We start from the raw sequence: 27,465 nt of genomic DNA, 5'->3' as shown, positions 1-27,465 counted from the left end.
AATTATATCTTAGGACCCGAAAGTAAAATAATACACGGAGAGACACCCCGAAAAACTTATAGAAATAATTTATTATATAAATAAAAGACGAGTGATACTTTAATCCACAAATTTGGAATATCCAGTGACCGGTTTCATCGCTTTCGCGACATCTTCGAGACTGGTATCTTTATTAAGGAACTCAATGTATTTATACAAAACAGAGGTAAGGATACATAATTCAAAATTAGATAAAAGTAAATTAAATAAAGTTATTTTTATCTTAAGGATCATTATCAACATTTTTTCAGGTTAACTAATGAGTTGATATAATGCTATTTTAATGAGTTTAAGTATTTTATTTTTAGTGTCTCATCCTTCGTGAGTGTGATTTTTGTCAATTGTGATTCCTGAACAAAAAATCACACTTTATTCCAAATTTCTGGATTAAAGTATCGCTAGTCTTTTATTTCTATAATAAATTACAACGAACTTCCATCAAGAATTTTCACTTACAAACATAAATGTTTTTTTAGAAAGAACACAGGTACAATGTTCGTTACGTTCGTAATGTTTAAAATAAATTTGATCATTTCTTTTAAATGTAAATATTAACCCTTTCGCAAATTTCGAAACAGTATATTTCTGTACCCGTCCATGTAATGATAGTGGAATAGTGTACCTGGTAAGAGATAGGGGGTGGGTGAGGGTGCCGGCAGCCAATAGGAGGAGGTGATGGCGGGGTACTGCCCCCCCCCGCGGCGCTGCAACGGAGGGCTGCTGCCTCCATTGTGCTCTTGCTTTACTCTGCTTTTCATTGTCATATCACATTATACATAATACACTGTTATGGCACTGCACAGCGCGGCTCGTTCCGCACACAATCGTCGCTCGGCACGGCCCGCCCTGGAAGTGACACGGGTGAGGGTTGAGCCCGTCGGCGTCGCTTCTCTACGCGAGCGGAGAATTCCCGCGATCGTTCTCTGACTGCGGCGAGCCGGAGACCGCTAATGGAGTCGCGGCGGCCTTCCGCTAGCGAAGACTGCGGGACGGACACTGCTGCCTCCTGGCGGCTGCTGCACACAGCGCGGCAGGTGTCGCCCCGTGTCACGAGGAAGGTCGCCTGGCGAATGCGTCTCTGTGACATAACGTAGAATAATACGTAAATGTCGCGATATCCGAACGAGGTCGATCGTTTATCGCAGAATGCATCGCGCGCATAGAGATTTTCCCATGGTGCTAGATGCGAGGCCGACCCGCTGCGCTAGTGCAGCGCCGGCGACGGATCGCCGGCCGATGACGAATCGAGCCTGTCGTCGACGAGCCGGACGGCCGACTGACGGATGGCCGATCGGTAAAGTATAGCGCGATTTCGCGCGTTTTTACATGCCGGTAAATCGACAAATGGCTCGCGCGTTACGGCGCTCATTGGAAATAGATCACTCAGTCTCGTCAGGAATGGTTTTCCGAGAGGCGGGTTTCGCGTTTCCCCTCCCTCGCCTCACCTCACCTAGACCGAGCGGCGCACAAACGTTGATTTTTAAGAATTAGCCGGTCGTAAGTCAAATTTCAAAAGTGACGGTAAAAATACCGAAAAAATCCTATAGCCGAAGAAATGTCACAGTAACAAAAAATTACCATCCCCACTCGCGTACCTTTCACCGTGCGCGCGCGCAGTTAGTTGAAACTTGGTCAGCTCGCGAAGTACAGATCGTCATTGTCCTCAGCGCTCCGTGTTAACATTTAAACAAAGATACATTTTGCGAAGTCCACTAAATTTAAAAAATATATTGTAATGGATTTGAATAATTCAGGTTATAATCAATATTTCTAGATACTTTTACACGATTTTTAACATTATTTTATATTATTTATAGAACTTCAAAAAAAAGTTGTTTTGTAATGATTTTTCTATTTTAATTTTCACGTTTATAAGACATTTTGTTGTATTATCGCCTCTTATCGCGTAATGTTTGTTATTGTGCTGTATACTTAAATTGGGCTGAATATTAACATAAAATTTGAGTGCGGATAGCTGTGGATGGCCAAGTTATAGGTTTTTTAGGATGATATAAAAAAAAAACAAATTTTGTTTAAAATGTAATAAACTGCGATTTTATTTTATTTTAGATACACCTGGTACCTCGGGTACAAAAACAGCGAGCCGTAAATATCTTTTCGATGAAAAACAACAGCAATATTTACCTAATTTGTATGAAAAAAGTGATTACATATGTGGAAAATCACCCTTTGTCAAGTAACGGTGACACATCAGATAATTTACGCACTTTAAAACAAAGATTTACGTACTTTAAAACACGAATAAAAGAAAAATGGTCTAAATCCTATGGAAAAGAAGCATTATTTCTCAAAACCAATGAAGCTCGGTTTGAAGGAATAATTAAAAATGCATTATTACCCATAGGACAGTTGTCGGAAGATGCAGAATAGATGCCCGAAATAAGCACTTTCGGTTGTACCGTGAAAACTACACAATAAAGTTCTCGAAGGAGAAATGTAACCTTGATATATACAGTCGACTATTATTGAGTTCTGACCCATTATCATTAAGTAGCGTGAAACAAACAAAAACAAAATTAAACCAAGATCATTTTGCCCTGAAACAATCAATATGTTACTATCAGCTGACCCAAATATCGAATATAATATTTCAGACACGGATCAAGAATTATCTATAAATGAATAATCAAATCCAAAATATATAAATGCATTTTGAATATTAGTCTGTGCCTAAAATATTTTTTTGTTCGTGAAATTTGTCATTAAAAATAAATATTGTGTTTTTTAAGTCCCCGATTTTTGTCCTTCACTTTTTGGCGGGGAAAATTCTAATTTTACAAAAGGCAATACTTTACAGTAAAATTTATAATTTAAAGTCTAAACGCACTGTAAAATCATTTTGACCGCCTAAATCATTTAAATCAACGTATGTGCGGCGAACGTCTGCACCGCACTCGTCGCACAATATCGATAAGTCAGAATAAAAATGATCACTCACAGGGGATCAGGTGACACTGTTCCGCTAACTGAGTGTTCTCGGTATGCTAAGCGACAATCGCGTCGGAGAATGTATTATTCGACATTATACTTCGTTGACGTGTGATGTTTCTTAGCGATATGTTTATTGACAAATTGTCAAAAATAATAATTGTCTTATTAAAATAAAAGAAGAATATGTACCTAAAATGAACGAACACGAGGCACGAGCCTACGCCGCGAATACAGCGGTAGCATTAATGCTAAGACAGAAAATACGAGTCTTTACAAAGTCGGTTGATTATAACGGAATTTTCTAATAGGATTACCTATTATTCTGCCGTCATTCTGTAGAGCTTTAGAGGCTAGGAAATTTAATACTATCGGTAAAGAGATGCATCCCATGTGTGTGCATGTGCAGTACCTATACACTGTGGTCTGCGGTACAGAGAGACGGGGAGCGGCTTCTGAAGTTAGAAAATGCTAATGATGCGCAACACATAATCTTTCTTCTCTTGAAAACGTTTTATAAATATAGAACTTCAGCGGAGTTCTTAGTACCGTTAACAATGGAATTATTTTATATTACAGAAAAATTATAATAATATTATTAAATAATAGCGAAAATACCTGATATCGCGGATATTTTCAATAAAAGAAGCCGTATTATACACCGTAAACAATGAAAAACAAAACATATATATTAGTTCTAGTGAATGAAGTAGAAAAGGCAAGTTACAAATATCAAAACCAACGGATATGAAACCATTTGGCGAGTTGATCCTTTTTTTACAAGCTACTTTATGCTATCTGACTCAATGCTAACAAAAAACATATCTGTGGTGGTATTCTGGATCTTTTTTTTTTATGCGTCGACACTTTGCTTCATACAATGGCTACACTGATGATTAAACGTTAAATGGTGAATAAATCTGCTTCAAAAACGGAAATAAAACTAATACGGTTTGGTCAATTCAACCTAATTAAGTGTTTTTTGTAATGTTTAAGGTCGCAATAATGTTCTAAATAAGAATCATCATGTTCGAATTCACGTGTTCATATTTTTTAGGTTAAATCATCAGCGTGGCCATATATAAAGCAAAAATTAGTCGCATGGAATCCCCAAATTAAACACTATCTAAGGAATAAAGAAGATTCATAATTACACCCCTTAAAATCCGTTAACTTGAAGATCGAAAGCCAATGATTTTTGATAAATAACTCTTAGTTTTAGGTGTCAGGTAGTGATTGACCTAAACAAGGTTTTCAGTCTTAACCGAAAATGAATTTCATATTTTGTTATAGTTTCGACAAGTCATTTTAAAACGCCCAAACTTTGGCGTTTTTATTGTTAAACCCTTTGAGTTCATGAAAATAAGGATTAAAGAAAGTACACAATGAAATAAAAGTGATAAATTTAATGAGTACAGTTTTAGCGCTTTCCGATTCGTAGTTTATACACTGTAACAGTTCTTCAATGTTTGTTATAGGAACTATAACTTATCAAATATAAAGGAATATCAAAAATGTAAATAAGAAAGATTTTAGAGCTCACGTGAACTTAGCGTCACGAGCCATAAGATGCACCCGAGTACAGCCGAACGTAATTCGACTCATCCCGACCGCTAAAAGTTTCAGCTAATTTTTGTCCGAAACTGGCCGACGCCGAAACTTTGGTCGGTCACAAGTCTCAGGTAAAAGTTTTTTTATTATTATATAAATATATTTTTTTTGGACTACAACAGGCCAGGAGGCCCAATAACAGTGGTGAATTACATCAAAGAACACCCAGGCTTGAGAAAAATCACATTGAATTTTGGTGTTTCCACCGGGAATCGAACCCGGAACCTCCGTGTGTGAGTCAAGCGTCTTAACCACTACACCGCAGAGGCCGCAGCTCACGGTAGGTAATCGTCATGTCAACAGAATGTTATAATACTGTAAATTACAATTTATTTAATATTGTACAGAACAATATTAAAATAATGTATGCTCACTGGGGTAATCCGTGCCGAGTAATTATGCAAAAACCAGACACAAATGCCGATTAAGATTAAGATTTCCTTAACAATTTATGGTGTTAGTTTTTTTTTCTCAAAGATAAAATAGGATATTAAAAAATATACGATTTATTATTGATAAGATTAACAGTCCGGTGAAGAGGTTGCAACTATCGGATACAATTGCTGAAGAGTAATGAATAGATAAACTTTAGATACATGCTTTCTGATTTGGCACCACTCGGCGGTCATTCCGCCATCAATCAAGCGCCAAGTGGCCGGTGGTGGGGGAGCGGAGCAGGAGGGGGGGGGGCGGTGGTCAATACACAATAATAATATGGTCGGTGGCACATAACATCTCCTAGACATTTATTTCGTTTGTGTTTATTTTGGCTTTCATCCTGGAGGGATTTCGCCATGCTTGAAAGGATAAATTAGAGTTTAAAAACAAAAGGAGTCTGAAATATTTAAATTTTAAAAAGGCAGTAAAAAAATATTACGATATGGGAAAAATATTTATAAAAAAAAAAAAACATCGAATCTCAAACAAACTGTCAGCGCAATGTGTTATTTGAAGAATTTATAAATGTTATTATCAGAGCACACATGACAACATGTTTGTGTTGCCCCTATTTAAAATATATATAGGTATCACCTGTTGTATGTAAAATAAAGTAAAAAAAATAAAAATACATCTGTTATAAAAGTAAAATTAATTACTGATAATATTTATTTAAATAGATTGAGTAAATTATATGTCACTACAAAATGTAAGTTTGACTCTATAATTATTAAGTATAAATCTGAAATAATAAACGTTATATTGTTAATATTTAAGGCATTAACTTTGTGGTCAAACATTTTACTAAATGTTATTATATATTTGTATATAACCACTTACCGACTTTTCTATGTCTACCGGTTTCGAGACGTACCCGTCTCTTCGTCAGGAAACCAATTAAACCAACATGCAAAACCCCCTATACACCTTCACTATAGTTGTTGCACAAAAATATAAAACCAACACGACATGCATTTTAATAAGCACATGCACTGATTCGGACAAACATGCACTGAGTAAATTATGAAAATATTCTGTTGTTTGAGAATTAATGAAAAAAGTAGAGCGGGTAGAGTTGGTTTGCATGTTGGTTTAATTGGTGTCCTGACGAAGAGACGAGTATATCTCGAAACCGGTAGACAAAGAAAAGTCGGTGAGTGGTTATATACAAATATTTAATTACATTTAGTAATATACGTTATGTTTGTGACTCCATAATGAGTGATGATTTTGTAAATAACTTGTGCTAATTTTGTTATTTTAAAATGTTTAGGTTTGTGACTGTACAATGTAAAACTCTTAAGGTTGTGACCCTAAAATGTGAAATTGACAAAAATTTTTGTTAAGTTTGTGACTTAAATGTTAAAAAAGTTTGAGTCAATGAACAATATATATTTAAAATATACCAAATTACCCATCGAAGTACCTATTATTTTAGTGCACCTATTTGTAACATGTCGACCTCGTGGCGTAGTGGTCAGAGCGTGTGCCTACCACGCAAGAGGTCTCGGGTTTCGTTCCCGGCATGGTTCACAAGAAATGAATTTAAAAAAGTGTTTTAACACTAGAATATTTTATAGTCTTTGGACTGACACCTGAAGCTTATGACTGTCATCAATCATCTTACCTTCATGTTACAGAAATGAACAAGATAAGCTACGATTGGTGTACCAATGCAATGCCCTATGCACCATTAGGTGCAAAAAAGGAATGATGATTATGATGATTTGTAACTTTTTTTTTATTGACACTTAATCAGATTTATGCATTATATACAAAAGTATTTAATTTTATTGGTCTAAACACTATTTAGTTTAAACCTTACTAATTATTGTATTAACTATCCAGAATATGTTTTTAATGATGAACAAAAACATCTTCAATCTAATATAAAATACTATTAATAGAATACCTTTATAACAATAATATATTATGTTTGAATCAGAACTAAAGTTTTGATAAATTCAGGATTATTTGTTGAGCAAGAGTGTCACTTCTTTTAAGAAATAAATATATTTTAAAAAAAGTTTGAAGGTTAAACTAATATAAAAGACGGAAAAACGATAGTATTTTTATTGTTGTTTTTCGTCTCACCGTGTGGAAATATTATACACTGTATAAGTGTATTCTTAGACAATCAGACACCTAAAAGTGAACATCGGATCTGTTCGAACTTCGTTCATAATTGACAGATATGTGTCGATACCTAATATTTGTTCGATAATAAGTTTGCTGAACTGTATGGGAGAAACTTTTATAACAAAAGCAAAAAGAAAATAATAAACTTTCTTTGTGTCTATGTCCTAAAAAACATATAATATTATGTACTATCAGCTTTATAAAGACATTTGGTATCTTTCTGGGCTGGTATTCCGAACGCGTTTACAGCGCGCTATAATGCGTATTTAGTACGTAAAAACGCGCTTTGCCGCGCTATAATTTCGTTTGGAATACCCGCTCAGATAGTAGTTATTTTTATTCGTCTTAAATTAAATATAATCCTACATGCTGGATTTATCAATAAAAAGCCGCAGAGTGTGTGCGGACTAACTACTGCTTGAAAAAAAATTGACAGGAATGGTTGACTGTACATAATTACTTAGTTTAATAACAAAACAGTTCCATCTCAATACTGGACTTTTAGTCCCATAGAGTTGGGACTTATGTTTAAAATAGTGTACAATAAAGTTATGTATGTAAATAAATAAATAAAATACATGTTCCAGCTAGGATGTGTAGACGGTACCACCTGTTTCATAAACTAATAACTAAAACATCGTATGTTAAAAATGCTTTTTTTGTAGGACTTTTTCAATGTACAATACAAAATCTAAAGGCATATACTACACAAACATCATTCTGTCAGATTTACAATTGAATTATCACTTGCTAAACATTAAAATAATAAATATATACATCTCCCTTCCCCTCTTTATCCTCTCTTCATACATCCTTTTCTTAATCCCGCCCAATTTACAATAACTTACTTATCTTAAAAAAAAAGTAATTTCTTTGATTTTTTTAAAATATATACTCGTCCATGAAAATATTTTTTTTATATGTATAAACTTATATGAATTTTATTTTATTTACTAACTTTGGACACTTTGTGGAAATCTGTTATTGGTTCTGAGTTTACACACTATATCTGTTTGTTTATTATAAACATGTATGTAGAACTGTTGGTGTCCCAAATAAAATAAAATAAATAAATAAATAAGTTCTGCGTTTATAAATGTTTTAAAGTACTGGTAGAATGATAATATTTAAAAACTTTGCACCCACGTTACTTCAGTACCTACCCAGTTACAAAGCATTACTGGCCTACAATAAATAGACACGTCAATCCTATACTAGCTACATCTCAAATACAACAAACATTACGTTGCCCTTAGCGATTTGACAAAAAAGAGAGAGAAAATAAAAATATGCATGTAAACATTCATGTGAGCAAGAGATGAGCATATATCTTTCGCTCATATTTTTTATGTGATACTTCTTACCATATATAAGATTTTAGCTGGCAGCTGTCAAAATTTTGAAAAAAAGACTTAAAAATATAATTAAATCCACTTATGTCATAAATTGGATTATATTAATCGATATATCTGTTTCGTTTTTGACAGTTATAGTTCAATCAAAAGAATTTTCATCACATACGACGGCATATTTCTGCGTAGTCTGATCATGATGAAAGTCCGTTAGAAAATGAAGACACGGAAGAAAATTAATTACCCATTAATTAAAATGCTATTTTATTTGCGCTAATAACATGTATGTTTAATAATACGTCACTAAGTAAGAATATTTATAATTTTAGTGATTTTAAAAAATGGTTGCTTTACACCTACGAAAAGGTTGATTCAAGAATACATCAATCGAATCAAATAAATTCAAAAAGTTTTAAAATGTTGCTAGGAAGATAATATTAAATTTTTTGAACGGGTGATTCTCACGTTACTTGCCAATCAATATACCCATTTAAATTATGTATTAGATGTTTGTTTGAATTGTGTCATGTTTTTTTTTTTATTAAAAAAATTATCACCAAAAGTACAACAAAATAGTAAAGGTTATACGTCATTTGAATGGAAATTTTCTGCTATACAAGCTATTGAATTTGTTTTGACGTTACATATATTATTTTATTTGATTAGAAGTCTTTGAAATGGAATATAAGAAGACGAATGTGAACATTTTTCAACATTTTAAATTCGAAAAAATTAGGACACAGCTTGTGGTAACATCTATTACAATACACTTTAGTTCAATTTTAATAAAAAAAGTTCTGAAATTTTTTTTAATGTTGCAAGATAAAATATTTTTTTGAATGGCGTCTACGTCACTTGTGGTGGTACCTACCTAATACAATACACAGTATGTAGCTTTACGAATCTTAAATCGAAACGTTCGCGTTCTCTACATCCTGAATACCGGATCCACGAAATAGCTTCTTTCCGTTTAAACCGGAAATCGTTGAGACGTTCAAGTTTTATAAAATTTAAACACAGTATTCTTGAATCGACGAAGAAAGCCCGTTGCAGTAAACACGAAATTAAATTAAATACAAATGCAATCCATACAAATACATTACGCAGTTGTACGTATGTATATTTTTATTTAGAATAAGAAAGGTACTAATATTATGCAAACGTTTTTTTGCTATCTGTTTCATTTTTTCAAGAACGTTTATGCGTACAAGTTAGAGTAATTAGTATCCTGTACGTCTTGAAACCGGTAGACATAGAAACGTCGTTTATATTTAAATATGTACTAACGTTTATTTAAATGTTTAACCACTAAGTTAATGCTTTAAATATAAATAGTAAAAAAATGTTGAGCTCACTTGTTTTAAAATCAATTTGTCTTCAAAGTGTGTGAATGAGGAAGTTGAGCCCTACGGAAAATCGGATATAAAAAATGTATTCTTGAACGCGGTAAAAATTAGAGCATTAAATAATATGGTGAAGTTCCTTGAAAATCTACGAGAAAAATAATTTCAATAAAAATTAACTACTTTGGAATCGTTGCATGACGTCACTCGTTCTTTAGAATCAACCAATGATGAGAGAGTTGTGATATATTTCTGGTTTACAGTAAGTCAACTGAAGAATCAGCAGAACTCATTGAGAATAAGGAAAAGAGAACTTGAGATGTCACTCGCGAATTACTTTAAAAAATACAAAACTTTAAAAAATCATAGCGCTGATCATACGATAATTTTATTTTTTTTCAAAAGTAGGTTAATTGTCTATAAACAAATAAAAAACCAGTAAACTTCCTAATTAGACTGGCAACATGCAAAAACGATAGAAATACAATATTTAAGAAGCGTTCCCATAACATATTCGTATAGTGCAAAATTTCACTATTCTGACGTTGTTCAACAATCGTGAATGTTATTCAGAGTGTAAAGTTTACTTAAACCAACCAACGACAGGTCTAAAGCCCTGTAAATACCGAGACATCCATATGCCATCCTCAAGAAGGTTCTCTATATTTGTTGAAAAATGTATTGATCTTGATAAACTCCATGTAGGGTTAAATTCAGTATTTATCTAGCAAAATTAAGACATTCTACATCTTTTCAGTTTTGGGATAGCTTTTTTGCTTTTGTAGGTAAAACTAAAATGCTGTTCAATAAGTTTTCCATCGAGGTATAGGGTACTACCTGTCTGGAGAAAACAAATAAATATAAAACAAAAATACGTGTAATGTCGAAATTACTTGTAATATCATATATTTATATAAAAACAGCGTAAAATGGTTATTTTAAATGTCAAAGTAACAATCGTACATAGGTTAATAATAAGGAAAAAGTTCTTTATAATACAAAATCATAGAACACGTGTATACTTATTTACATATTAAAGGAAATAAGTTCTCATTTTAATAAATACACAAGTATAAATGCAAAATAATTCAACATTTTCAAAGTTTATCGTAAGCATATTATTTCTGAAGAATCGCGTTTTCAGCTTTCACGAATATTTTGTATATCAAAGGAAGTCGGAGTCATACGCGCTTAGGAATTGTAATATGCGTAAGGGGCAATGAAAATAAATGTAAGTCATCATTTTAGACAAAATATTGCTGTCTGAAGTCTGAATACGCGAGTTAAAAATTACCATTTTCCTGATAAATTTACTAGGCATGCTAAATGTAAGTGCGTTTTTTAAATTTAACTTATTTTTGTTTTTTTTTGTCACTAAAACAGTCCAGAAGGTCCAATTACAGAGGTGAATTACAGTACAGAACAGAACAGAATCGAACCCGAAACCTTCCGTGCGCGAGTCGAGCACCTGAACCACTACACCGCGTGGGCCATCTCGTCCTCAATACAGCGTATACTTAATTAATTAATTTATTTGTATGTTTACAACATTAGTTAAAATTAAGTAAAAATGGAAGTCAAGGCAATAACGTTCTTTTTATAACGATTATGAAGTACGGAGCTCTTTAGAAAACTGATTTGATGTTCAATTTAAGAAAAATATTTTTTATACTCTTGAAACGCTAATCTTTAAAAAAACATTTTCAACTTGAAGGTTTAAAGTCTGTACCCGGGTGAATGAAGGATATGTTATGTGTGTTAAATTAGGACCAGAACCTTGGACATAAACCTTGGATTAAAATTTTTAGAAAAAGAAAACCCCTGGACTGACACTTAAGAAGAAAAGCGATCGGCTTTTTTCTTCATACAAACGTATTTTCTCCCCGGAGGAGCAGAGCAGTGATTTTTTTTACACACTATAGATACATACCGCGTGTTTCAATTGTTTTGGTTTATGATAAATTGTTTCCTATTGGAGCTAGAATTATCCAAAAACTCATAAAAACGCCCAGTTTTATCTGCCGTCTTCGGACGTACAGTATATACAAAACGGTTTACTTTCAGGTTGCGGAAAACGGGCAAGGAAACCTCGAATTTGTCAATTTTTGCTAAGCAAAATCAGTCAGACGTGTAGTTGTTTTTTTTACGCAGTATCGGGGAGACGTTTGCGAGAGAGACACGGAAAAACAATGTTCAAATATCCATTGATCTAAATTGACCGGCATCGCATATCCTATTAAAGTTCGAGACTTAGTATTTACGTCACAGATGATCAAAATATTTTCTTTTAACTTTACATGTCAAATTGTTTTTGTTAACTGCTAATAAAATTTATAAGCGTTTTTTTTCATTAAAATTTATTTCAAACAGATAGGGAAAACACTTTTGAGAAGGAAATATGAAAGTCTAGGCATTTACGGAGCTTATGACCTGTCATTGGCTGGTTTAAGTGGCCACTTTACACACTGTGTAACATTCACCATTCTGCCCATATCTAAACATGCACATTTCCTCAACTCTTCAATCTGTCGACTTTTGTGAAGTAAAAGAGCTTAAACCTTAATCGCGTGGGTGAGATAAATCCAGCCAGTCTGCAAGCATTTGGACATACTCAAACATTGTTGAATTTACTACCTGGTAAAAGAAGAAGTATAAAAAATTGGAAAATTGTTTTCAAACGTTGCCTAGTAGGTGATTTGGTTCAGCTGGATAAATCCCACCCACGTGATAAAGGTTTTAGCTCTTTCGAGCAGATTTGAGTGAACAGAACGGAAGAGTTGAGGAAATGTGGATGTTCAAACATGGGCAGAGTGGTAAATGTTATACAGTGTGTAAAGTGGCCACTTAAACCAGCAAATGACAGGTCATAAGCCCTGTAAATGCCTAGACTTCTATATTCCCTTCTCAAAAGTGTTTTCCCCCTCTGTTGAAATAAATTTAAAATTATTTTTGTTTCATATTATTCTTTAAAAGATTCTTTTATTTGCTAATGAACGCCGTATTACGGCACTGACTCAAAACTGAACAACTTTTAAAGTGATTTTTAGTGTCATTTTTTATTAAATTTGTATTTCCTCATTTTTCTGGAAAACAAAGAAAAGTTTAATTAATAAATTCTAATTAATTGATTTGGAACAAAGCAACAGCGTAGTGTAAAAACGGTTGATAATGATAACGTAATCCAATATTACACAATAGATAGTTACGCATTGTAAAGTTCAAAGGCTAAACAAACGTTAACTTGTAAATTTTATGTTGAATGTTGAAAAGGACGAGCAAAAAAAATATTTTATATCTTCCGTGTTCAGGGTACGTATTCTGATAGGAAGTTAAAATTTATCGTCAATTATATCTACAAGGTAAAATTATTTTTTTTGTATGGAAAATAGAATATGCTTACAATTTTTTTTTCGTTCAACTACCGGTACAAAAGATACTTTGAATTTTCACACAAATATACACACTTTCGTACATAAATTGATATTAGTTTTTACCGTCTCAGTATATACCGATGAAGATAGTCGTTCATAATCGCAGCCCAGCTAGAATGAAGCATACTGTTATGCCTCATCATCATCGTCATTCACTTTCCACACCCAATGGTGAATAGGGCACTGCATTGGTTCACCAATTTCAGCGTATCTTGTTCGTTTTTGTTAAATGAAGGTATAATCAGTCTAACGCTTCAGGTACCAGTCCGGAGATTATGAAATATTGTAGTGTATAAACACCCTTTTAAATAAACATTTCATATCAATCATGTCGGGAATCGAACCCGAGATCTCTTGCATGGTAGGCATACGCGCTGATCATTACACTGTTAAGTGTAATGCGTTTTGAATATAATGATCCATGGTTATCTTTTAGTTTATTTATGGCGATGGTTTTGGTTAAATACAAACATCCATGTGGGTAGATCGAATGACTGAAAAAGAGTATTGACTGGCACCTAAAGTGTAAGCATTTTTTATTAGTTATAATCAGTGCACGTTGGTGTTAGCTTCTAATAGCATGTGTCGTATTCTAACGTTGTTTTTTATGTTTGTGCAACTATTCGGTGTTAACATAAGTTGTGTCTGTGTTATCCAAATGAAGAGAACAAGATGACACAACGAATACTGGTTGTTTAACTAAAGCTAGCACGTTCCGAAAACTCACACAAACGCATTTGAAATCTACAAGATGTTGATTAAAAAAAAGGTAATGTTAAATTTTAACCAAATGTGCTATCTTTAAAAAAAATCTGTGTTGGATTTGATGGTTGTGTTAATTTATTTTTACACGAGTTCATTTTTTATTTCATATTTTGTGATCATCATTTTCGACGAACTAAATAATGAAAAACCCAGTTTTCTGCATATTGTACGGTGCATTTTAATTATACTGTATTAATCATTATTATAATGAACACAAAATATTAAATAAAAAACATGCTTGTAAAAAAAATATATATATTTAATTTTCTTAAAGGATTGTTTTTTTTTCGCTCTAATCCAAAAGAGAATTTTAAAAACACTTCAAATAATCTCAAGATTTTTAAGATCAATATTCCGTACATCAAAAGTGTTTTTTGCGAAAGCGCCAGCACATGATTTGATTAAATGAAAAAATATTTTTATAAACCAGTGTTTTTAATCCATAGCTTAAAAACCTATATATCGAATACATATTATCAAATTTTTAGTATTAAGAATCGCAACAAAATTCAGACGAAAGCAGAAGCATCCTGTGTATATTTTATTACCATATCATTAGGAACTAACAAAGCAATAGTTGTGTATGTCGCGCTCATAAGCGCATTTGAGTGCGAGAGAGACAGATATTATTTACATAATTCGTATGCCGTGCGATGTCGTACCATGGGCTTATTCACAGATGCTACACAATGCATTTGTGTAAGTATTGCAAACGCGCCAGCTTTAAAAAAACCACCAGTAAGTCAATAATACCGTCACCGTTCAGGCAAAAGTCACTTACTTAAAAAACATAATTTTGAGAAATCGCAATTTAAAAGTTTTAAGACCAAGAAAAAATCAAATTTTTATGTTTTGGTGGCTTTATGTATGTAAAACAGTTAATTTATGTATTTTCAATAAATTCCATTGGTAACCCATTAAAAATTATCTTGCAAGGTTTTTAATGTGTCAAGGTGGCTAAAATTTGGTTTGTGACTTTGCTTGTTCATAATCTGGAAAATGCAAGCTATGAGAGTTAGTGGAACGAAGAAAATATTAGGAATAATTATATTAAGGTTTGGCAAAAAAATATTTTTATTTTATTTTTAAATGTTTTAATATATAATGATAGGTATAAAGTCACAAAGCAAAAAGATGACTTTTGCTTGAACGGCGACGATATATTTTTCTTCATTATTTTATAAAAAATGAATCGACAATTCATAGTATCTTCATCGTACACTGCGCAAATATCACAAATAGCTTTGGCAGCTTTATTCCTTCGATTGAAATGCGAACAGAAGAAATTGTCAAAAATGCCCACTTTCGTCTATTTGACATTCCATTTTGAAGGCTTGTAATCAAATAAAATAAAAATGGAATGTCAAAGTAAATACAATGTCTCGTAGAGCGGCAAATTTTCATTCGAATGACGCATAATTTTTACCATTTTGTTCTACTCTTGGTGCTCATTTTTATATTTAGAATAAAACGGACACAACTAATGTTAACACTTATGCAATTTTAAAGGTGTATAGTGGGATTTGCATGTTAGTGTAAATAATGTCGTGACGAAGAGACGTCTCGAAGCTGGTAGACATAGAAAAGACGGAAAATGTTTACATACGAATCAGGTTATGGTCCCGTGGCTAGTGTCTCGGATACACGGCTCAAAGATCTGTGGTTTGAATCCCACTCTACCCCAAGATGATTCTTATTTTCTAATAGTGAGTTATTTTATAACTCGTTGAAAATGGCCCATTAAAATGAAATATTTGTGTAAATTACAAGAACGCAAACATTTGTAAAAAAAAAAAATGTTTACAAAGAATTATTTAAATGTTTGACCGCAAAAATAACGCTTTAAATATTGATTATATTAAATAATTATTGTTAGCAGGATGTAATGAAATTATTTAAGACCGGGCAGCGTTGCCAACTTCTAAAAAGAAAAAATCGGCAGATTGAGAAAATTAAATCGATTGATTTCGATAGATTCATTATCTACTCTGGCTACCATTGCCAACCTCTAGATTCATTATTTTCCTCACATGCTATAAGCACGGAGAGGGGTAGGGGAAAGGCCAGAGTTGCTAGTTTCTAGATTTTTGTCCACCCAAAAGCCGTGAGCGGGGAGCGGGTTATTATATGAGATGTTAAAAATCGGTAGAATTTCAATCAAATTCGGCAAGGTTGGCAACGCTGCTCATAAGCCCTGCAATCGTTTCGACTTCTTATGGAAAAAGTTTTTCCATAAGTATTGAGATATCAACGAATGTATGCCATAATATTATGCAATGTATTTGTATAATTTCATGCCTCTGACGAGTTTTACAAAGCGGGATGGCGAAAAATTAGGCAGATTAAACTGTGTATTTGTATTGGGTCATGCAAGGTAAATACTACGGAGGTCAACTAGACAAAAACTACCACAGAGAATGTTAGTAAACGGTACTGTCAATATTATAAGATTCGTCTGTCTTTTCGTAAGCGTTTTGTTTAGCTGCTACTAATACTAGACACGGTTAAAATTACAAAATAAGATTATAATAATTTCTAAACAGGGTCTTTTTACGTTTTTTAACTACTTTTATTTTTAATTAAGCATAAAATTACGAAGCTAACGACATAAATATATGTTTCCTGTAACGTCGTATAAATTTTCTACAACGGTTTAAAATATGCATAGTTTGAAATACCCGAAAACGAGACGTTATGCGCTCTGTGGGACAAACGGCACGGATGACGTTTTGGCGCCAAACTTGTACGCAATGTTTATTAGATGCCAAGTCGGCGGTCGTGACATGTGACGTCAACATGACGTGATGCCAAAGAAGAGCCGCTTTGTACATCCATATTTTATACCCAAAAATTATAAATGAAAACTCGTTTAGAATATTTTTTCATTTAAATTATTTATTGACAATTCTTGATGGAATTCCATTGTGATGATGTAATAACTTATATTTACATACTAAATTAAATTAATAACTTATATGTAAATATAAGTTATTACATCATCGTTTAGAATACTAAATAATTAGAATCGTAAAAGTCCACTCTAAATATGATTATATTTTTTAAGTTATTCTCGACCGAAAATATCCTATTACATCTTGATAAAGAAGAACGTAATACCCCCGAAACTGGTCAGCAATTAAATCAATAATTATTAGTGGGTGAAAACATTTTTTTAAATGATAATTTTTATTATAGAATGAATCACCACAAAGTTAGCACTTCAAATATAAATTTAAAAAATAATACCCTAGGTTTGTATTGAAAATTTGTTAGAAAAAACAATGCATCGAATAAGCGTCCATTTTGTTTGCACTGAAATGAAATGGAAAATCATTGTCATGAATCAGAGAATCATTAAATTGCGTTTTCGAATAGTTACATCTACGCAAAAACATATATAATGCATTAAACGAAATACCTGTCGCAGGTTAAAGTGATATTTGTACATTAAACTAATAATGGATGGTTTAAACCGAATTATTCGGACGGATAATGTTCCTACCTATTGCCTAATGGTAGCCATTTTAACAGTTATTGAACAAATGACATGCCATTATAAGAGAAATCAATATTGACCTGTCAATTCGCTTAATTGAATCATCACGGAACGAAACACGCTAATTATGTATATGGAGTAGTTGAGAAAATTCACCGAACACGATTTTATGATGTAGGTAATATATTTAATGTTTATTTTGAAGAATACATATGACAAATTCATGCAATGTAGTGTATTTGTAGATCAAATAAAAAAATACGCATTTCTAAAAAACCCTAAAAATCGATATAATTATTCTTTCAGAGGTCCATCTGTTTCACACGAATAATATTAGGGGCGAATTTATATCCCAGTAAGATAAAACTGGAAGAAAGTAAGAAAGAAGATGGTCAAAAAAGTTCAAGTAGAAAAGTTGATTGAAAACTTTGAAAGATGTGTTGACCTTATTTACTTACAACCAATTCGTTGCACGCGCATATATAGATAATAATATATTGTATTATTTTCAAAATAATAATATTACCTCTAAACTTATTTTTAAAAAGATTTTTCAATAACTTAAAATGTATTATTGCATTTTCGATAATAATTCGTATTATACCTCAATGAATATTATTTATCAACTTCCGACAGCATTTAAATGACTAGAAGAATACATTTATAGATTCCTTTATATTGAATTATTTTTTACATTACGAAAATAATTAAATTGTAATCTGAATAATATAATATGCCTTTCATTTTTATTATAGCACCCTAAGCATGAGAAGGAGAGGGAAGAGTGTGTATTTTAAATTTAAACTCCAGATATCATTTCTCACAAGGTTAAAAAACATTATAAATTTTGCCATTTTTCCCATACAATTAAATCTAGGATGCCTTGACAACTTAGAAAATATGCATGTATATCTTCAAAGATACATTTTCAAAACTTCCTGATATTAAATCATCATGAAAATTAAAATACCCCCATATGCCTCCGATGGTCCATAAGGCACTACATTGGAGAACATAATGCAGCGTACCTCGATTTTGAAGGGCGATTAGTCTTATTGTAAATACGATCATTAAATATTTTCGATGGGGCAAACGAAAACAGCCGAGTTTTTAAAATTATAATTCTACATACAAAGACACAAAGGTTTGTCAGATTTGATGCATAAATTGCCAAAAGTCATCCATTGTGCTGAACCCATTCAATCAATTTTTATTTCGGATATGGCTAATTCATTTTTCTGAGCACGATCATAATTCTATTACAAAGAATAATAGGAAACTAAAATAAATTGAGCAGAATTGTTTTTTTTTTTACCAATAATTTAAGTATTATGAAATTTCTGAAGAAATATTCACATTTAAAAAATATTCATTAGTATATTTTAAACGTTCTCAGTGGGCTTTTACATTATAAAAAAGTTGATACACATAAGTTGGTTTATATTTGTAAACCAGGAAGTGAAATACTACACAAAAAAAAAGGAAAAAGATATTTTAATAAAAACCATAAAGGGACTAGAATAAATAATGGCACATCAATTCATCGCCATTGAACCCTTATCCGCATCCGGTGGTGCATAAAGTACTGCATTGTCAAATCAAATGCAGCGTAGCTCGACCATCTGCGTAACAAAGATCAATATACGCTGCAATTGGAGTATCAATGCAGTGCCCTATGCACCACTGTAGGCAGTGAGAGGTGGTTTTAGATTGAAATGTTTTACTGTCCCTTGACTGGTATCCGCAGGTAACAGATGATGAAAATACGCCGCATATGGTGAACAGATGAAGTAAGTACCTTATGCACCATCAGGTGCAAATAAGGGCGTAATGATGATGAAACTAATATAAATCTAGTTAGATGCTGTTTTTGTTAATTAATAATTAAACATAACCATAATACACGCTTCACGTCTAATGATGGCTTGGTAGTACCAAAAGAATATAGAACTCTCAAATATTTAGTACATAGAATTTTTTATTTATTACCAAAAGAACTTAAATTGAACTCACATTGTAACAAGAGCAAAATAAGAGAGTGGCTACTCGATCAAGAGTTTATATATGAATAGTAGCTTAGGTGTAAATATTTTAATTTTTCATATATTTTCTTGTATTTAAAAAAATAAATTTATATATTATTATTTGTATAAACATGTTTATTCTGATCTTTCCGGCTGTTAATTTTTATCTGTTATTCATTGCTTTATTAATGTAAATAATATTATTAAGTTAGTATAAACATAATCTTCACCAACAAGCTACAGAAAGTGGCTTGGTGGGATTTTAGTTTTAGTAAAAATTTAACAAGTGATTTTTTTTTTAAATTGTAAAAATGTATAATTATACTATTAAAATAAATAAATTTAAAAAAAATCGTATTTTTATGCAAATTAAAACATTGAAAAGTAAATTTAATTTACATAAGACGAAATACGTTTCGAGAAAATGTACTTTATCCCCGGAAGAGATTGATAAGATATGATAAGCTCGACTTTTGGCTTTTTTAGATCCCTCTGTTATTTTGGTTTACTTTCGTATTCTAGAAGAAGTAGAGCGGGATTTATTATGGGGTCAGAAGGAAGGACGAATGAGAGAAGCTCGTCTAAATCTTCCCCGCCATTTCGGGCCTAAAATGTGTTGTTTTAAAATAGAATGATTTCTCTGAAAACCGATTTCAGCAAAACGCTACATTGAATAGAGAGTAACCTTAATATTTCTTTTTATTTTTTTCTATCCTCTATAATGCCAAATAAGGTACAGAGCTAACATTATGCCGTGTTATTTTATAGTATTAACTTATTCCATTTCTAATGTTTTCCTACGCTTGAAATTCATTTAAGTACCTATATATATACGATACTGATAGTTATCAAAGTACCAAATAGAGGCGCAAGATTGCAGTCTACCTTTGTTGTGGCGTCTGGTAGACATAATTATTACGTAGATTCTCCAATAGTCAGACTACACCGGCTCGGAAACCAGTCTGGAGAAATTGATATGTTTTATTTTCCCTGTCAGTTTTTAGATTAAAAATTCTTATGGTGATAAAACCTATTTTTTTTCGAATGCATTAAAAATCACTGACTGTTTGTATTTTACTTACCTACACTTAAATAATATCTACTGTAAACTTTAATTTTTTGCCTAAAACTGTTATATATTTAAAAAAATATTTTATTAAGTACCTACCTTTTTTTACGTAGTCGTTTATCTTTATTTATTTTTTTATCTTTGCACCACAACAGGCCAGGAGGCCCAATTACATTGGTGAATTACATCACAGAACACCGAAGCTTGAGAAAAATCATATTTTCATTTTTTGTGTTCTCACCGGGAATCGAACCCGAAACCTTCCATGTGTGAGTCAAGCGTCTTGACCACTCCATCACGGAGGCTGCCTAGTTTTTTTGTTTGTTTTTTAAAACTATTTGCTTCTATAAAGCATAATATAATTCAATACTTTATTTTTAAAAACGTTTGTTAGATACACGTTTATTAGACCAACATAATATTATCTCGTTATACTATGAAACTTCCGAATTTTAATTATGTACCTGTCATGTAAAGATCTCTGGGTATATATAATAGATAAATATATGTACTCAGAAATTAGAAAAAAACAGTTAAAAATACTACTTTCTTAAAGCATTAATTTTGTGGTGCAGGAATACAATGGAAGAAGATAGAGATTTTCTAACAACTGTTAAAAGACGAAAGGCGGCATACTTTAGCCACATATTCCGCGGGGAAAAATATGCACTTCAATAGAGCTCATAGTGGAAAGGAAGATAAGTTAGGCAGGATAAGACGTAAAAGAGCATCATGGCTCAGGAATCCAAGGTAGTGGTTTGTAATATTAGATGCAGCAATGCTCATCAGAATTAGTTTCAAGCGATGGTCGCCAGCTTCCGATAGGAGCGGTACGAGTAGAAGAACTTTGTGGTCAAATATTTAAACTAATGTAAGTTGATATAAGTATATAAACAATAACCGAATTTTAAGTGCCTACCAGTTTCGAGACGTAGCAACTGGCGGTTATCGCATCCATTGAACTGTGAATGTTTTGAAATATTTTCGAAATAAATATAATATGTGAAAACATATTTTTTGTAAACACTGTCAAAATAGATCTTACAACAGAGATGGAAAACGTTTTTGAGAAGGGAGATCTAAATAGTAAAGTCTTATGCTTTTACCACAAATATTTTGACATATAAAAAATATTTTTGACAGTCATAATTGCTTAGTTTGTTAAATGAGGGCTTATTTTGATTGTTTGGTATTAATTGAACGGAGTCGTGCAGAAGGCAGCCAGCCATAGGAAAGTGAAAATTAGATAATAGCACTTTTGTTAAAAGAGTGAATAATCAAATCCACACAACAGTTAAAAAGTTTTTGACTTTAACAAATGATAAACAATGAAAACATTTTTTTTATATATTACAAACAAAGAATCTTATTTTGTAATTGACCAGTTTTAATGATTTTTAAAGTACCGTAAGATTTTTATAGTGCTGAGGGTGTTTTCCACAAATTGAGATATGCCGTTTTTGTGATCGACACTATTTTCAGGAGGTGATTAATGCAGGTTTTTGTATGAAAGCGGTCTGACTGTTTTGAGCAGAACATAGAATTGACCTTACTGCACCCGACAACAACAATATCTCATTTTTTCGAAATTAAGGACTGGCTGCTTTCTGCATAACTACGTTCAATTATAGTTTACCTTATCGTACGAATTTTTACGCTCTAGATTTCAATTTAAACAAAAAAGTATAAAATAATGTTTTGAGTTGACCAAACCATCGTCAACCTAGTTGGCCAATGAATTTACAAATAATATTTCAAATTACAGATTTACAACAAAAAAAATATTTGATGAAATCGTTTATTACTTTTATCTAAAGATACAACTTTTTAAGACGATGAAACCGAATTCGAAAACAAATATTTGGATTTAAAAAAAAAGGTTCGTAAGGAATGTAAGATAATAATAAAAATTGTTTGTACACTATGATTTATGACGATACCATTAGGAAACCCTTGTTAAACTAACATCCGAATGGTTACAAATTCCAACAACATTTTCATAAATAATAATACTACTGTTTAATACATTAGGTAACTGTTATCTTTATGCTATCTAAATATTCCGAATACGTTAATAATACGTCCGCCACAAGGTACATTAAAAATAAAACAAGAAAAAGCAAGATAGGACGACACGCGACGTTCTAAAGATTGGTCTAAAGTCGTGATGTACATACGATTGCATATGTTTTAAGTTTGTTTTTACTTCGTCGAATCAAACAAATCACTTCGATTGTTCGCACAGCCCGAAACGAATAAAAGGTCTGGAAGGTGAAATATGTATTTGTGAAACTAATATCGCCTGGCTGAGTAATGTGATGGAGAGAAATACAGGGTGTTATGTGCATCGTACAGTGAATGAATGCGAAATTAATCGATTTTTTAGAAGTAACTTGTGTTCGAACTTATGCGAGTGATGCGAAAACGGATTTTATCACAGAATAACCGTTTGATATCTTAAAAAAGAATGACTTTAATATGAGTCAGTCTATATTGTTAACAATATTTTGAGTTTGTCCAAATTTTTGTAGACAAGGACTGGATTCAACTCCATGGTTTATATTAACATTTTACAACAGAGATAAAGAACATTCAAGAGAAGTGTCGAGAAGTCATTCGAAACCAGCCATTGACAGGTCATAAGCTCTGTAGATGCCTAGACTTCTATATTACCTTCTCTTGAATGTTCTTCATCTCTGTTGTAAAATGTTAAGTCTATATTGTGGTTTGGTAAAGAAATATTTTCATAAATCATCGACTAAACATTTAAAAAAAAAAATCCTTCGAAATCTACACCAAAATGTCATCAATAATTACAACAAGGAAATATGCAAGCGTATTTAACAGTTGTATGTAGATATTTTAAAACAACACATATAATGGTGGACATATTGTTTTGAGATGAAACTTGTAGTACGAGTATTTTTAGCTACATTAAAAAACTGTGTAAATTTAGAGAAACCTCGCTCACCCTTAGTAAGTGTGTTCTTTTTAGAAGTGTGTTCACTAAAATATAAATTAATTTAAAATTCAAAGTAAATAAACATTTTTTAAATTAACATGTTTTGTTTATTAATTTAAAAATAAATCTCATAAAATTCAGCTTTACAACTTAAATTTTATTTTCTAATTGCGAGATATCAAATAACCAACAAATAATTATTTTTAAAAAAAACATCTAAAAACGAAAAATGCAGTTTGTAAAGATGTAGAGATTAAGATAGAAACCACCTGTGTCAGTGCGATGAATTCTGAGAAGCTCTATCGTAATATTCCTTTCCAGTAAATCAAATTGTTCGCTAGAGACACTTCACGGTACCCTGTATATGTATATTGTATATTGCTCCCAGCTCGGGTCGCGTCACTCTATTGACAATCTTTTCACGTCCCATACGGCACGCATAAGCGACTGTTTTTTTTTATGGAACCAACTGACTTAATCCATCGCGCTGTTGCGAAGTCGCAGGTATAATTTATTCTGCCTTTCGGTTACCTGGCCGCGGCGTCGGATGGATTAACCTAGCAGTCACATTTGTGTGAACAGTCTTACAATATTCCGGTCACGAGGAACGAGAGTCCCCGAATCCAATACGAGCGCCCGTAAATTACACTTCAGGTGCTCAAACGTTTAAACGCAATATCCGTTGCGACAAAACGGTAGGAGCTTTATCGCTCTAATCGTTTTACTATTATTAATATTGCCCGGTGGAGAAATACTGCGTTACAATTTTATGCGGGTGAAATATCACACATATTTCGCAACTGTTTAAACTCGTGAAAATTTAATGATAGTTTTATCACCATAAACGTACGTATATATTATATATCACGGTGTAAGTTAATTTACAATTTTACGCTATCTACAAAACTATTTAAATTTTCAGTTTTGTCGATGTGAACCTCCGTTCGAAATTTCTTGAATGGTAACACTTTTAATTTCTTAATTTTCCGTGCGCTAACCGCTCAGCAAAATTCACAGAAATTGGCACGTTTTCTTAGACAACACCGGTGTTGCATACAATAGCGGATTCCGGACTGCTATTGTGGAAACACTCTACGTGCACATTGGACATGGGTACCTTATTACCGCGGCGTTTAGCGGGAAATATTATCGGAGGAAGACGAATATTAGCGCCACACGCGGCTAGAGGTAATGCACAGGAGACGCGCGCAACTCCGTGCACGGTGCGCGACATACTAAAATACTAAACACTAAACACCGGCCATCATGTCCATTGTTTCGTTTCGGGTGTTTATGGTTATCCGCCTTATGTGGCCATCTTATGGTCCCTCGATGACATATTATCCTGGTATGTGGTGTGATATTGGGACGGCCATTACGCGGACTGCTGGATGCAATTAGAGATTGGAAGCGAGCTTCATACTAATTTGCACACATACGTGCACCATAAACCGAATGTAATACGAACATAATGTTATGCATGTATTCAACCCTTCCACACACGCGGATACAGAGAATTGACGATAAGCAATGATTAATTAATAATCGCGAAAGCGACTGAACCATATACACGTAGAATCAATATAGCTAAATTATTATAATACTCATACGGGACAGAATATTTTACGCTTTCAGGAGCGAGTACAGTGGGCTGCAGTTATTGAGAAATCACACAAAATTATACCTATAGTAGGGCCAATTTAATAGATCTCATTTGACACTTCATCAAAATTCAACAACATAACCTTGTAAGGGCGGTAATAAAATATTATTTATTTTTTCGAATTTAGAACTGCACAATTGCTTCACTTTTTTTAATAACGATTACATATTTATTGTTATATTGACAAAAGAAGGTAATTTTATGATTTACTTTCACTAATAAACCATTCTAAACATAATAAACTTTTTCTGTTCTAAACGTCGTTACAATGTTGCATCAGTGAACCCATTTTTTTTTTTTTAAACACTAGTGATATTACCCAGAAAAATCGAATGTTGATAGTTTTGTTAAATTATGTATGTACCTATCTTATTTTGTTCTTTAAATTTACTATAGAAAATAATAATGGGACAGAGATTCGACTTATGATTTTAAAAATATAATTACAGTACGTATAAGTACTTTTTCATAGCAACTGAATTCCATTCACATATATTATGTTTGAAGTCCGAATCGATTCATTCACTTTGATCGATGTTTTTAAGCAGGTTACCTCACTAAGAAGCTAAACCCGACAAATGTCAAATGTGGCCTATTAAATTGGCCTTACTATAATTGTTATTTTTATGTTCGTGCAATTTTTTTTTAAAATTGAAAAATCTTTGAAAAGTTACGATTAATTTTATATTTATTTTGATATAAAGATGTAATTACTTCGCGTTGAAATCATTTATTAAAAAAAACCAGTCAAGAAATTAAAAATATTCCGTATAAAAATTAGTTTTTTTTTCTTCTTAGAATCATTATTCAATAAAATAAACACATTATTACAATATTAATACAGTATAAAGAAAACTATGGATATATTTTTTTTTCAGATTAACTATTCAATAATAGTTTGTCATCGTGCTCAGACATAAGTTTTAATTAATAATCAAATAAAAGAGTACAGGCATAATACTGTAAACGTATAAAATAATGAAAAGATATTATTTTGTTTTTGATGCTTTGAAAAATATTATTAGGAAGAAAACACTCAACAAAACCAGATAAAAATGGTTTAAAGAAATATTTTTTTGAAAAGTAAGAAAATAGAGTAAAATAATACAATAAAAATGAAAGAATAGCCATTTACTTAAATACATTTTAAATATGGGAAAAAAATATAAACACATATATAAATAGTGTGTGCTCATAAATGTAATCAAAACAAGATGAAAAATAAAACAAACAGTATTTGGTCTTTTATTTTATTTTGGTACACAATCATTGGAAAATAGTATGTGAAATCATACAAATTATAAATAGAAAACTAAGGCGGGTATATACTTTCCGACAATGAGGAAATTCAGCGGTTTTTTTATTTGTCAAAAGACTTTCAAAATAACCCAAATTAAAAAAAAATATATATTTTGATGTATCGTAGTATCATCGGTATGATTTTTTGAAGTTGTAATTTTTTTTTTATTATTCCGCGCGTGACGTCACTAGTTCTCTTCGGAAAGATGTCCTTAATGGTGAGTTGTCTTCCTGGAAACCGGAAATGTATCACACCACTTTATGATTAGTTGATTTAGATGAGCTTGTGACGTCAATTAAAGTAGTTCTTTCTATTAATTTTTTTCATGCATTTTTGGGAATCTTCGCCATACAATTATGAAAAACTATATTTTTTACCGCGTGTGAGAAAATATTTTTTGTATCCAATTTCCCGTAGCACTCAACTTCCTCATTGAATCATGTGTACGCTGCGTATACAACAACATTCGTTAGTAAATATACAACATGAAAAACATACTAAGAATAATAATGCTATTTAAATTAAAATTTATTGCAACGGAGAGGGAAACCGTTTTTAAGAAGAGAATATATAAGTCTTATTAACAAGACTTATGAACTGTCATTGGCTGGTATAGTAAATATGTCTTATTTGCTAACGATAAAAAAGATACAAGGTTAAAAAAGATAAAAAAAATAACAGGAAAAAATGTATAAATGTTAAAGAATAAAATTTTTGTGAAAATAAATACCTCATTTATTTTAATATTTTACCAATTATGTTAAATATTTTTATAAATATGTGTACTTTAGACGATAAAACGTGGAAGTCCACTTTTTGTCAATTTAATGTTAAAAATGCAGAAAATATCGCAATAAGATTTTTCATACGTGAATAAAGCACCG

At 32.1% G+C, this 27,465-nt stretch overlaps 1 protein-coding gene across 7 annotated transcripts in view; it reads right to left on the bottom strand.

Annotated features, from left to right (window-relative positions):
- The window catches only part of LOC148284094 (CUGBP Elav-like family member 1), a 120,658-nt gene that overhangs the window by 45,897 nt on the left and 47,296 nt on the right, over positions 1-27,465 (bottom strand). For 3 of the 7 annotated variants that reach the window (XM_088242679.1, XM_088242682.1, XM_088242685.1), the window contains exon 1: positions 662-1,459. The exons of 2 other annotated variants lie outside the window; for them this stretch is intronic. In XM_088242679.1, the coding sequence (XP_088098805.1) occupies positions 662-803 (142 nt within the window). In that variant the 5' untranslated portion in view covers positions 804-1,459. Of the gene's footprint in view, positions 1-661; positions 1,460-24,735; positions 24,866-27,465 lie in introns of those variants that run through there. 2 more of the 7 variants (XM_088242680.1, XM_088242683.1) reach the window with 2 other exon arrangements.

This window comes from Micrasema longulum, unplaced genomic scaffold (assembly GCF_059751315.1).
Source record: "Micrasema longulum isolate JH-2025_06_02 unplaced genomic scaffold, ASM5975131v1 h1tg000155l, whole genome shotgun sequence".
Classification (NCBI taxonomy): Eukaryota; Metazoa; Arthropoda; class Insecta; order Trichoptera; family Brachycentridae; genus Micrasema; species Micrasema longulum.
Note: the sequence above shows the minus strand (reverse complement) of the source record. Positions and strands in the feature narration are given on the sequence as shown.